The sequence below is a fragment of the Zonotrichia leucophrys genome, chromosome 2 (genome assembly GCF_028769735.1).
Source record: "Zonotrichia leucophrys gambelii isolate GWCS_2022_RI chromosome 2, RI_Zleu_2.0, whole genome shotgun sequence".
NCBI classification, from domain to species: domain Eukaryota; kingdom Metazoa; phylum Chordata; class Aves; order Passeriformes; family Passerellidae; genus Zonotrichia; species Zonotrichia leucophrys.
In genome coordinates this window covers 83594086-83608547 of record NC_088171.1, presented here as the reverse complement: position 1 = coordinate 83608547, position 14462 = coordinate 83594086, and the positions used below count along the sequence as shown (strand labels likewise).

General features: G+C 40.6%; 1 protein-coding gene across 3 annotated transcripts in view; it reads right to left on the bottom strand.

Annotated features, from left to right (window-relative positions):
• Positions 1-14462, bottom strand: part of VWC2 (von Willebrand factor C domain containing 2) — a 55550-nt gene that overhangs the window by 14881 nt on the left and 26207 nt on the right. Inside the window, exon 4 of one of the 3 annotated variants that reach the window (XM_064705555.1) lies at positions 11417-12028. The exons of the other annotated variants lie outside the window; for them this stretch is intronic. Within the exon in view, the coding sequence (XP_064561625.1) occupies positions 11931-12028 (98 nt within the window). The 3' untranslated portion in view covers positions 11417-11930. Of the gene's footprint in view, positions 1-11416; positions 12029-14462 lie in introns of those variants that run through there. 3 annotated transcript variants of the gene reach the window in all.

The window sequence follows — 14462 nt, the reverse complement described above, 5'->3', positions numbered from 1 at the left end:
TCTACAACCATTACTGGATTAGTAATTTATTTTCTCATTCTTTATTCCAAGTCTATATGTAATTTATGCATGTGCAATTGAAATCCATGTATTAACATGCATAAAAAATGAACTCTGTAAGGAATCTTTGTGGAACAAAAGCTGTGGATGGGTTTTCAGGGGGGGAGAGAAAATTGGTCAGAACAGGAGGTAAATCAGCAAAGAAATCCAAACCAAAACCAAAATTCTGCAACAGTTTTTAAGGGAAATCTTGACCACAATACTGTGAATAAGACCATGTAAATGGTCCAAAATAGACTAAAACACTTGGGAATGGGAACTTTCATACAGAATATGTATCATTCCAGGCACATTACAACAAGGAATAGAATGCATCAAGGAGTCTCCTTCCTTAAGCATGATTGTCATCTGATTTCTACTGTATTAGGAACACTGCTCCAGGTGAAAACATCTAGCAGCGAGGCAAAATAATACAGCTGCAAACATGAGATTTCATGAGGGAATCACACAAACAGATCTCCTTCAAACATCTCTTCAAAATACCAGCAATAAAACCCATGGTTAAATACATCTTCATCTTTGGCTAGTGCTGCAAACACCAGAACTGTAAAAGGATTCTGAAACTAAGTCAAAGTACCCTTATCATGGTTAAATAATTGGATTGGTAAATTTATATTTCAGATTTTAAGCCTTTTTGGCACATTAAGTAATTTTTATCCTCTGGGCACAATGTCTTATCAAATGAAACACCTCTATACCTGTAGTTATGAGACTGATATTTCAGCTAATTATGGCATATTCATTCTTAATAATAAAAACAAAATAATCATGTCAAGTAATGACTGAATACAGATGTTGACAAGCCAGAAAGGGGAAAACTCTTAAAATAGGATAAAATGGCAGCTATAATGGAAGGCAGGAAGATAAACTTTGCTTTTTGCTACTTCCCCTCGTTAGTTTTCACTTCTGTTCAAAGTGGAACTCCTAAAAGCTGCACTCAGTCACTTATTTTTCCCCAATAACTAATCTGTTGTGGGTTCTTCCTGCAGATGACATTCCTTTTAAAAGATCATTTCTAACACAGGTTTCTGGTTAAAAGACAGATTCCACTTCCAGGCTGTTAAAAAGTGAGAAAAAATGTCTAAAGGAAAGGGCCAGCCTGCGTAGCCATATCTGACCACCTTTGACTCCCATCACAGACAAAACACCTTTGGCTTTGCTTCTTATTTATTTGCTTAGTGTTCAGAGAAAGATTTCAAGGAAATCTTCAACCCTCACCATATCTATTTTTCCCCCTTAAGGTACAGTCCTGCCCTGTGTTGTTTCCATATGTGAGCTGTGTGAAAGGATTGTAGGAAGACTGTACAGGGCATTGAAGCATAAGACTTAGGAGACGAGAGCACTTAGCCATACTGCAGTAGAGAGTAATAGGGAACGATAAAAATAATAGTGGAAAAATAAGAAAGCAAGGAAATGAAAGAAACTGCAAGGTTCCCATGCAGAAATGTGCAAGTCTGCATGTTAAGGAAACCAGGCCCAAGGCACTAAAAAGATTCCAAAAGAGGTCATGCAATATAAATGAAACTTAAAAGCACTTTCTCTTCCTCCAGCTATCATGGCATGAGAACATCACATCTAAACAAGTTTTCTCAAATGTACCCACTGCCAAGTCTTTATGTGCTGCAGCCCCCAGCATCACCCTTAGCACACTGCTTTTCTTGCTACCTAAGTCCCTCACCTGCCATGAACACACAAGTACAGTCTGTAAGCAATTTTCTTAACTTTTAATAAATTTTAAAGTTGATAAAATCAAATTATGGTAAGCAAAGATCTCCAAGTTCTCATTCCATTTATCTTTCTGTCTTCACCTCTAGTCTTTCTACCTCCTTCTGCTCCAGTCAGATTTATTTGGCTTCCTTTCTTGCCCTTAACTCCTCCTGATTTCTGAGATGGCTGCAGGACTCCATAATGTGCTGTGCAGCAGCACCGCTTCATGCTGCCTGTTCAAGTACAAACAGCAGACCTGACCAGAAAGGTGCCCAGCATCACATTCCCTCAGACAGGCACCACAAGTATTCCCAGCTGCACATTCACCTCAGGAATTCCACACCCTGGTGAGGGATTTCCTCTCTCCTCATGAATGCTACAGGTTTTATTACAGAAGTGCATGTTGCATGTGTCATGGTTTGACCAGGAAGGAGTGGGAATTCTGGGAAGCTGTGGTCAAACCAATGAAGGTTTTGGGTTTCATACTGACACCTGGTGTAGCCAGTGGGGTTTGGACACACCTCCGAGAATACACAGGGGTTAAAAGCAAGGCACTGCCCTGGCACTTCCTCTTTTGGACATCGTCGGGCGAAGACGTCAGATCTCTTCCCCGCCCGGCCCGCTGCTGCTGGGCGGGGAGGGGCCAGCCATGCGGTAGGCCTGGGGCCTGGACAGAGGTGGGGGTTGAGGGGGCTTTCAAGGATGGAAGGGTGGGGAGCCCCAAGAGATATCGAGACATCGGGCAGCCAGCCCCCCCCCCCCCCCCCCCTCCCCCCAGGAGAGCAGCCAGCCAGGAGGAGAAGGAGGGAGACTGCCCGGCCGGAGCGGCAGCGTGTGGGCAGCGTGCGTGGGAGTCGCTCCGGGACCGACAGCAGAGACTGAAAACTTTTAACCCTTTCTTGCATGATTGGGGCCTTACAAAAATGCTAATCCTCCTCGAAGCTGAATAAGAAGGGAGATGAGAGATGAGATGACTTGGCCCGGAGATTGTGGAGATGATTGGATGGGGAGAGATGATTTGGAGTGGCCTTTTGGCTGGACTTTTTCTTGTAGCCATGGACTCAGTTGTTCCTGTGACACAGACTGCATTTAGGGGGAGGCAGTGCCTCAAAACCAGGAGGGTTCATTCGTGAGGACCCCCCGGCCCCAGGGGGTTGGAAAAATATGGGGGGGACAGTTGTCCCAAAAGCAGAGACTGTGCCTTTTTGGAGTGAGACAAGGCATCCTTGAAAGACAACCCTAAAAGCAGCTCTGATCCATGCACGGTGGTGAGAGCACTGGGCATGGAAGGAACATGTCACAAGCGGCAAAAGGACTTTTTTTTCCCCCGGGCGGTGCCGAAGTGACAAGGAAGCATCCGAGGTTTTCAGTGTGTTTCCAGAAGCCTATGGAACAAGAAGGACTCCTTTCCTCTTCATGAACTGCAGTTTGAGTATACTAAAGTGTCGTGCCGGGCTGGGCAGTTGGTATTTTTGAGAGAATGTATTGGATTGGGAAACTCAGGGAGTGGGGAGGAGGAAAAGTGGTTTTTGTAAGGTTTTCAATTTTTTTCTTTTCCTTATAGTCTTTCCCTATTTTCCTGTAGTTTAAGTAATAAAGTGGTCTTTATGTTTAAGTTAGAGCCTGTTTTGCTTATTCCTGGTCACATCTCACAGCAGACACCAGGGTGAGGCATTTTCATGGGGGGCACTGGCTCTGTGCCAGGCTCAAACCATGACAGCATGAATTCACCCCTGTATCTCCTGAACTCCTGCAGAACATGGATAAAAAAGCTGGTCCTGGCATCTTGGTTGTCACTAACATTCTGAGGTATATTCAAAGCTAATCAAAAATACTGCAACCACTTTGGTGATTTTGAACAGCTGCTCTAAGTTTGCATCTCTTAGAGAGGCATTTTTTTTCCCAGCAGAAATCAAAGAGCCTTATTAAGATCCCAGCAGAAATTTAGAAAAATAATTGCCTCTTCTTTTTTTTTTTTTTTTTTTTTAATTAATCCTAGGTTCAGATTCTTGAAAATTTCTATGTTTCTAATACAGGCTAGTCATTGACTTAAATTTATAGCACAATACAGGAGGTATTAGAGGGGTAATACAGGACTTCTTCATATAATTTCTTTTCAATCAGTAACATTTTCTTTTAATGATTTACCCAAAGTGTAGCATACTGAATACCTTAATAAAGTTTAAATTGTTTTTTTTCCTCCATGCAATATGCTATGTCACTTCACAGTTGTGGGGGGTCCCTGTATGACTTTTTGCCCTGTAGTCATTACATAGATTGAGCTGCTAATTTAGGCATGGAATGCTGCTGACCATCCACATTTTTGCTCATTTTTTTCCTCTGCATTTTGACAGACTTTTCTAAACCATCCAAAACCTTAAGACTCCCTACAGGTTTTAAGAAAAAAAAAAGTTGCACACGCAACTCCAACCCAAAACTCTGATGTTTTTGGGAAACTGCTGTCTTCATGCACCTGTGCACACACATATAAACTATTAACTGCAGAGTAGTTCAGTGAATTGAGGAGGACTCAAATCTCCTTTCCCAAAAAGAATGAAACTGTGAGACACAGTGAATAATTATGGGCACTTGAGCACTTATAACCTATGCTTTTAGATATATTACAGATATACTTATTTGGATGTTCCCTAATTCATGCTTTTAGAATAATGGTACTTGCAGAAATCCCAGGCCAAGCACACTGCAAAGGACCTTTCAGAGCATTAACAGCAGCCTGTGAGCCTTCAAGGAGAGGGCAAACAGACACCTGTCATCTTTTAATAGAGATATCTCAAGGTTGTTTTGATATAGATTTAATGCACATAAGAAATCAAAATATATGATCAGTCAGAGCCCCAGCACCACGTGGCTAAAGCAGCCTGTCCCCCTGCAGAGCCCTGGTACAGCATGGGCAGTGCTGATCATTCCAAGGACCAAAGGGGATGCCAGAATTAGAACAAATCTACACATTCAGCCAAATAAGACCCAGGACAAATGGAGGGAAGGTGTTTCTTTTAAAGAGGTTGGTTAGAAGGATAGAACAGAACAAACTGGCTTCCCAAACTCACGGCATGAAAATTTCTGTACTTCACTAAAATGTTATATATGGCTAAGATCGTTTGAAACCTGATCAATTTCAAATAGGAACACACACTGGTCTTGTTATGGTAATTTCCATATGCATTTGAAACTTTCATTTGCAAAGAATATAACAAGTCAATAAAATTCTACCAAGGCTTTGTAAAGTAAGAATATATTGGAGTCACAATTAAAAGTGGCACTTTGCAGAAAGACTGCTCTCCTCCCTCCCAACATCTGTTCAATAAACAGATTAGTCTTAGATCATACACATAACTTCTGTTGTTGATTCTGTGTTTGGTTGGCACACACACAGACACACACACTCAAATTTCTATGAAATTTCGTATTACCTGTCTGTGCAATATGAAATGAAGCACCTATGCACATACACATAAACAGAGGAGAAGCATGGATGCAACTGAAGAGCAGGAACAATTGCTTCAATGAAAATTATGTAGAATAGTAATATTTATTACTCCAGCAGAGACCTTAATCATGATACAATGCACTACTGTATAATAAAACTTGTTCTGCTATAATTCACATTCAAGCAAGAAAAAACACAGATGAGCCAAGAGAGATTTTCATTCTCATAATTTTAAACACAAGAAAGTTCTAAATTTTTTTTTCAAGGTCATGAGGAAACTCTGTGGCAAAGCAAGGGTTTCTATGAATATGTTTAGTGGTGTTCACAGCATGTGAAAAATGTGCCAGATCCATGGCTGTTATACACCAGATTAACTCCATGGGCCTGGAAGTGTGAGCTTGAATGACCTGTATTGTTGGGCCTTGCTGCCAGCACAGAGCAGTGCTACTTTGCTGCAAAGTATTTAACTATATGATCATCAATGAGGGGTGAGAATTTAAGCATTTTCTTTTGAAGGCAAGACATGTTTCAGCATCTAGCCAACACCTTTGCAAATGGAAATGAAGCAGAGCTGTGTCCAGCCTGAGGGAGATAAACCTACTAGGTGCAGTGATGCCTAACTGGTACAGGGAGTGCAGGACAAACACACAGCCTGGCACAGCGGGAAATGCCTCATGCAGAGAGACTCTTTGTATTAGGGAAAAAGTTCTCTTGGGGAGAAACAATTGTTCTCTTGGGGAGAACAACTGGATGAGCCTTTGAAACGGATCAGGGTAAGACACATAGTGGCCAAGTCTGTGATTAAAAGCATTTCTGGAACATCTTCTGAAACTGACTCAAAGATGAGTCTGCCCCAGACCCAGCTTGCAAGCTCTTCAGAGACCCAGGTGTGCCAGGAATGTCCTCCAGTCCTTCCCAGTGACCAGCACTCCCTAAAGGGGAGAGCCAGAGTGGGACTCATGGCAGGCAAACAGCTGGAGGAATCAGAACTAAAGCAGGGAACCATGCAGGGGCCTCAGAGAGCTCCCCCAGGGCAAAGGGGGGCTTGATGAAACAGAGACTACACAACAGACCAGCTTCTGCACCCTATCATCTTTCTGCACATCCCAGAAGAATAGTGCAGGATAAGCACCAAGCCTTCCAAACCACCCTAGTGTTGGGGAAGCATTTGGACAATCTGGAACACCCACAGAAACAAGCACAGATTGCAGGCTGACTGAGCTCAGCTCTGTCCCCAGCACCTGCAGACAGGATTTTCTGATAATCCTTCTAGCATCTACAGCTGACAATTCTCATCTGAGATTGTTGTCTCACTAGTATATGTTGAATTTTAAATATGTTGAATATTGCTATATGTTTCAAAATAGCAAACCTCCAGTGCCCTGGTTTTATTATTAGAATAATTTTCTGCAGACCTCCCCAAACATGTACCATTTGATTTTTAAAGAAACTTCCCCACAAATTATTCCCCTCCTCCCATCAGAGCTTTACACTGCCTGCAGAAATTACATTAATTCTACAAAGACAGACAAAAGTTTAGTGAAAAAGCAGTCATAATTTAGAACTCATCACTGGATATGCTGGACCAGCATTTGCATCTTAGCTCCTGCTCCCTTGATAGCTGATGCAAAAAGCCACAGATGCCACATAATTTTAGCAGCTGACTATAAACAAAAAAAAAGGCCTTTGAAAATACGTTTGTGTGAAGGATTAAAAGAGAAAAAATATTTTAAGGATTAGAAGACAAATAGTAGGAAACCTGAAACAGTGTCAAATACCTTAAGCTGAATAAATTCAGGTACTGGACAGGGACTTTTAAAACTTGTGGGAAATTTTACCCAGCTAGAGGTGTAATTAAACACAGCTGGAGAGCACACTCAAAAAGTGCCTTAAGGACTCCTGTTGGATATATGAGTTTTGTCCATCTTGCTCACAACATGGAACTTGTCCAAGCACTTTCAGGAAAACACAACCAGGGATCACTCTGCTCCTCAGGCCCAGCTGGCACTCCTTGGTCTCACAATGTGCCAGCTTGTAACTCCTCAAATTGCTGCTCTGTGCTGATCACGCTCTCACAACAACAACAGACAAAATAAAGTTCCTTGCAATGGAAAAAACATGTACTGAGAGCCAGTGCCCTTCAGCCTCATGCTCTTCTACCGATAGCTAGGGACTTGGCCAAAAAAGAAAGATTTTGTGCCATAAAGTAAAAAAGAAAAAAAGCTGCTTGAAGTGTGTCACACATTATTGCATGGTTACATTCTCAAGAGAGTTTTCCAAACATGTGGGACACTACCTAGTCACACTATAAAAGACCCAAGTTTCAGCTCGTCACAGGACATAAGTTCATGTAATTTTCTTAAGCAAGTTGCACAGATCTGTATATGAAGTGCAATTTCAGCTTCTGACACTACTTTGAATTAAGGTGAGATACTATTGAGTAAGAATGCTGATATCACTTTGGGAATTTACACAGATATATATACCACAGATTTTTGGCTGTCAGAGAACTTGTAGAAGACTACTGCGGGACACGTTGTACTGAACAATCCCAGGGCATAGATATATGTTGCCCCTATATTTAATATCTGAAAAGATCTGAGATATTGATTTTCATTACTATTATCATTTATTTTTATTTCAGTTATTAAACTCCTTTAATCTCAACCTATAGGTTTTACCTTTTTTCTGATTCTCCTCCCCATCCCACTGGGGGCAGGGAGGGAAGTCAGTCAGTGAGCAGCTGCATGGTACTTACTTACTACCAGCTGGGGTTAAACCACGACAGAAGCAAACAGCTGCAGCTTACAGTAATAGAGGTCAAAAACGATCATGTCATCAACATTCAAAGGCTCATGAACCTGTGGGTCAAGGAAAGTTAGCTCAACTTATCTAACAACACAAAGAAGCTGTAAAATAAGTTTCTCCATGTCTTTGATGAGTTCTTCCAGCTAACCAAGGACAAAATAATCCTTCTCAAAATCCGTCTATACCACAAATTACTTTGTTTGTGCTTCATCCTATACTTAGCAGACCCACTTCAGTCCACATATTAGCACACACAGTGCCTGTGCTTCTGGTAATCTAACATGTCCAGAACAGCAGTAATTTGGAACATGCAACACAAATGAACCATAAATTTCAATTTATAAATTGAAATTTCATAAATTAACAGCGTAAATGTTGTTAATACAAAGGCTCAAAATCCTCACAGCACTAACAGATCAAAATGCCTTTTTGGTGTGATAATCAATTAGTGCACTTGCAGGCAAAGAAAACTGGGAAATCTACACAGCTGGACAAATATTTATTGGGGAATATACTCCTTTCTGTATTTGTGAGAAGTTCCTATTCATGAAGAGCGCTTCCACTGTTCTCTTGAAGGAAACAGCAATTCATGTGCCACCTCCACATCCCTAAGAGCCCAATGCCTGTTACCAATTAACAGTGCTGCAAACTACCCTGCCTAAAGGAAACCTGATTTACTATCTACTGGACCAGCAGATAGGAGAACAAAGTTGCATCTGGAGACAGCTCCTGCAAGGCAAAAACCTCCTGACAGGACCAACAAAGTACATGGATGGAGCCCAGGGCCTGCGACATTAATTTCCATCCTTTCTTACCAAATCAGTCACAGGAATCATTTAGCTCCCCTGTGGTATTTCATTGCTATCAACAGATACTTACATTAAAATTTTTCCTTTTTCTTACAATTAATTTAAGCAAGCTTGTCTCTAGCAAGCATACACATACGCTCGCTCTATATATATACACGTAGAGATGTAAGCCATCAATAAGAATGTATTTATTACTCCTAGGCTTCCACTGAGAGGTAGTCATCAGGGCCAAATCAGAATCTACAAACAGGCACAATTCAAAAGAAAATCCCAAAATTTATCACCCTAGGCTGTAACAAGCTGAAATTTCTCAGTGAAGCTCACTGACTAAAACAGACTGGGGGAGACACCTGCTCTATTAGAAGCATGGACTGAATTATATTTTCCCTGTATTATGGCGGCCTTTCAGTGGCATTTTCTGCTCAGGGGAGCTAGGAGAGAGACCAATTAAAGCAATTACAGAATATGTACCAAGGGACATTTACTAATGGGACTAAGCTCTGATCCTGCCATTAACTTATTGTAAGCAGATGATTTTATACACAACTTACACTCTCTCCTGGTCAATGAGACGCTGTAATTACACCTAAACCCACTACCCCTGCAGAAGTAGGGTTTTCAAAATAAAGAATATGTCTGTGCACATATACACCTCTGTCTACACATACATATAACTAATATACTGAGTGTATTAAATAGTAAATTATTGTAGAATGTATTGTAGATACAATTATTATATACTACACCATCTGTGTACATTGTATAAAGTGTAAAAGGAAAGACAGTATTCTACTTAGTATTATAAATCAGGGGAAAAAACCTGCATGTATTTGGTTAAAATATTCAAATATAGCTGTAAACAGGAGACTGTCAGTGACAATATTTTCTTCTTTTGTAAGATCTGGATTTCCTGTACCATGCTGCTTTAGAAACAAGGAAATTTTATTTCTAACACTAAAGCAGGATACAAGTTGCAGGGATAAACACACTCTAGCTGCCTGCTAACCAGCTCCAGAAGAGGAACACCAAAGTCTGTGGGAAGAGTGTTGAGGCCACTGGCTCAGCATCATTCATTTAAAGCTGTTACTGAAGAGAGCTCAGCTCTGCCAGTGCTCACCTGCCCACAGTGCAAGATGAATACTTGATCTGGGAGTAAGCAGCTTTGGTTCATCTGGCATGAAAACTCAGAGCAAAGGAAAGCACAAAAAGAATGACAAAGTCTTTGTTCTGCAAAATGAAATTTGAAACTATAGGCTTAATTGTGAATCATTGTTTGTTTTTTAAAACCAAGAGTATGCTATCCAAAAAGCATGAAAACAGAGCTCAGCCTCCCTTACCAAATAAAATAAATGAGTGCGCAAGCCTCCCTTACCAAATAAAATAAATGAGTGCGCAAGCACAGATTTCTTTCTCCACACAGCTAACACACTCCTCTCTCATCCACATTCTGAGAGGTGCCTCTGTTTTGACAGTGCTGTGCTGGAACAAAAAACAACTGCACACAAAAAACAGGAGGAAAATTCAGATGAACTCTTTAAGTCTTTAGCCACTTCTCTTGAATCTTTGCCTAACGGAGAAACTGCAACTGCTTTGAGAGTCCTGTTCAAGAGAATAACTTCAAGGTTTGACCAAGGCTCAGAACTTGGGCTGTTGTGCCACTAAGCCAAAGACAGCAGTGGAGTCTGATCCCCACAATGCATTCAGCTGGATTCTCCACAAAGCTCAGAAACAGGGATAAACTACTTCAGAGTATTTTTACTATTAGGCATGTAATTATGGGCAATTATTACAGAGGTGATATCTGTAGTATCACCTGTCCAGAATCACTGTCATCCCCAAAAGATAATTAGAAGAATCTGTGTTCATCATCCACTAATTATATTATATCCATTTTAATTCTCTCCTCCACTTTTAAAGAAGTATTTAAAAACTCTAATAATAAAATTACGAAAAACAAAAAATTGTGCAAGTGTGACAGCATCCTGTATAGGAAAACACCAGTTTGTGGGTCCTCACCTCTGAAAGACTCAAACTATTTACTGATGTTGGAAACACCTCAACCACAACCTCCATGTGGGGTTTGAACATAGTAATGCCATTCCAAGAAAGCAGCAAGTAAAGAAATTATTACTTACAGGATTCTAATTTTGACTTATGTTTGTAATGCACCAGGAATAGGGTATGATTTAAGGGTGCCTTGCTAATGGAATTTCATATGGTATGCATATTTCCTACAATAGTTTTTATCAAGTTGTAAAACTGAAATCATTATTTTAAACCCTTAAAATATTGACATGATGTATTTACAACCAAGTCTTAAAAATAATTGGATCATTATCATTAAAAGCTCCTTAACTGTCTGAAACTTGAAAGCACTTGCAATGGTGGAGATATGATGTATAAAATGAGCATGTTTTTAATCTTGTTTTTAATCTCATTTTTAATGCTATGTGATCTAAACAACCAAGACATCAAAGACTAGCATTTTCTAATAGGTTTTTTTTTTTGGTTACTTAAATGACATCCAGTTTTCTGCACTTTTCTCTTTGTCTCATGCCTTTCAATTTTCCCATTTATTTAAAACCACATTAGAGCTACAGCAAAGAACAGATGTGCAATCCTAAATGCCTGGGTACCTGATTCTCACAGTGGCAACCCCCAGTTGAGAGCAGCCAGCACCCCCTCTCTGAGAGGTCACTTTATTTCCTTTTCAAATAAACGTCAGCTTCACAGCACAGGCAAATGAGTCAACACATCCTCTAATTATCAGTAATCCAAAGATGACTTGAAGAGATAATGAATGACAACTCTGATGCTCCAACTCTCTGCTGCTGCTTTTGTCCTCATTTCCACTGCTTAACAGAGTTGTCCCTGACCTCGTGAGGGCACACCTGACTATGACACTGCCACATACTAATGTATGTCCTTTAAATTCCAAGGTGGCTTAGAGAGGATTTGCTTCTACCCTGCTCTGTGTGAAAGCAGCTTCCTGGTGCCACAGAGGCTCCTTGGCAAGCGCTGCTGGCTGGCTCAGCTTCCCGAGGCACTGCAGCACTCATTCCTTCAGCTCCAGCCATACGGGCAAACTCCCTGTGCAGTCACATCAGAAAATCTCTTGGTTTCTCCACTGCCAGTTGTTTGATGCTACATGAGCTCCAGAGACTGAGGTTCAACCCTGTTTTGCTTGCTGGGACACCTGGAAGCCAGAAGAGGAGGTAAGAGCAATCCACACGAGAAGAGCTGAGGGGGAAGGGGTTCCTGCCCCTTTGTGTGTGAGCAGGAACTTGAAAAATCATTCATAGCCAGAAAACTGCTGGCCAAAGAAATGAAAAATAGAGAGGCCTAAATGTCTTGGGGAAAACCAAGCAGTACTGCAGGTAACGTGAAACCTTGATTGAAGGAAGAGTGGAGAGACCTCTCCTCAGTCAAACCTTTCCAAGCTACCCACATCACAGCTTGGGAGACACAGGAATGCTGTGGGCAATCTCCTATGGTTGGACACAGTCCACATCACCCATTGACACAGAGCTCAACAGCTCAGGACAGAGTTAAACTCACAGGCTGCAGAGGGGAAAAGTGATGTGAATAGTTCAGCACCTTGAACACTTTCAGCACTGAGAAGTACTGAGTAACAGAGCATCTTCCCACACCATGACAATGTCTGCACAAACTCACCCTCTTCCTTCTCTCGTTCTCCTCATGCTTGCACAATTATTTATTTAAGATGTGAGCTGTTCAGAAGAAGGACCATCTGCTTTCTCACCTCACATCTGCTCTTCCATTATCAAAAAACATAAAATAACCAAACCCCATCTTTACTGTGAAGCACATGGAATATAGAAATGTTGGTCACTTCATGGTGGGTTTTTTCTGTGGTGTTTTTTGTCCTGTGGTGTTTATTATATGTAGCAACAAAAGACCTTGTCCTAGATAGGGATCCTGTTGAAGTACTGCTGTCTTGTTATTTTCTTCTTTAGTTTTTTGGTTTTATTTGTTTGTTTCCTTTTCTCCAGAAGTAAGGTTAGAGCACAGTGTATCCTAGTTTCTGCCTATTAGGACTGCATAACCACAACTGTGCAACACAGCCAAATCAGACTGGGTAACCCAGAGAGCTCAGCTGCTGTATCTAAATTTCTATAACCAGGACAAGACACTCACTTTCTTGCAGTTCTGCTAAATAAAATCTGTAAAATTGTTGCAATGGCAATCTTTATTCTCCTCTTCTGCATAACTGCAAACAGCAGAAGCCCATGGGAAACATTTATAAGAGTGCACTCAAATCAACACCTGCACTGTCTATTCTGAAAGCACTATAAATAGGCAATGACCTGAATGTTACCTGGCTATGGCCTAAACCAGTCAGTCTGAAAGTTGGCAATTAAAACTGTACCAACCCAAGAAAACTACCTGACAAACACTACACTTTCATTCAGATATAAGTCCTTATCCAAAAATGATTCTCATACTTTTTTTTTCCAAAGGAACTGGGAAACATGGCAATATTTATAGCCCTAATAAAGGCCTGAGTGCACATATTCTTAAATGCTTTGAACATTTATGGGGAAGTGGAAAGTTCCCCATTTCCTTAGACATGTACACCTTCTTTGCGGTTTAATAAAAGCAACTAAAGAAACTGAAGTCAGGGTTAAACAAAGACTCTTATTAAACTGGAACAATCATGTTTACAAGTAATAATTATTTTTAAAGGAGTCCCAAATGTTTTTTGTGTCCTTCACTGGCCAAGCTTCAAGATCAATGATTGACACTATCCTCTATTTTTTTTCAATCCTTTCAAAGTTCATATTGTCACAAGATTATCAGTATAATGTACTGAATTGTTCTGATCACGAGTAATAAAATTATTGGATTTTTTTCCCTCCATACTTTATACATATCCTTCAGTGCTATACAAATCCCCTATGTTTTGCGGCTATAAAAGATGACATGTTAGGATGATAAAACCACCCTTTATAAGACAGGCAATTGATATTTTAAGTAATGATAGTGTGGGGAGTATGACATTAAGAACTATATTAATGAAAATAACATACTCCTTATAAGAAACGTGCATTTAGACTGTATACTGGTTAAAGCAGGGATTTTGTTTTTATTCTCCATTCAAATGCTCATGGATTTAGAAACTGTGGTGCTATTGCCAATACAAGGCAATTGCAAATATAGTGAAAGTCTCCCCAAGACTAGAAGTGTCTCTGAGCAAGAGACATTTCTGACAGTGTGGTGTGGGGAAGGAGGCATTGAGATGCTGAGATACATTGCTTGATCTGGTTGAGAAATCTGTGCTAGAAATCCTTTCTGAGTTATGCAAGTAAACATAAAACCATCCAAAAGCAGCTGAGAGGGAGTAATTTTATCCAAGCAATGAATTCATTACCATTGCCAAAAAGTCACATGAGCTACAGGTGCCACCAGACATCAGAAATGCTCATTTCAGAACTTCCTGTTTGAAATGGGTGGCATGTCCTTAAAATGAAAGAGGAAGAAAAAGCAAATAATTCCCCAAACCTGAAATAATTTTTTTTAGCCAATGCCAGCTTTGATGGCTACAAACAGAACTGGGCATCGTGGGTTCCCCTCAACCAACACAGCACAGGGATATCATGGAGTCATAC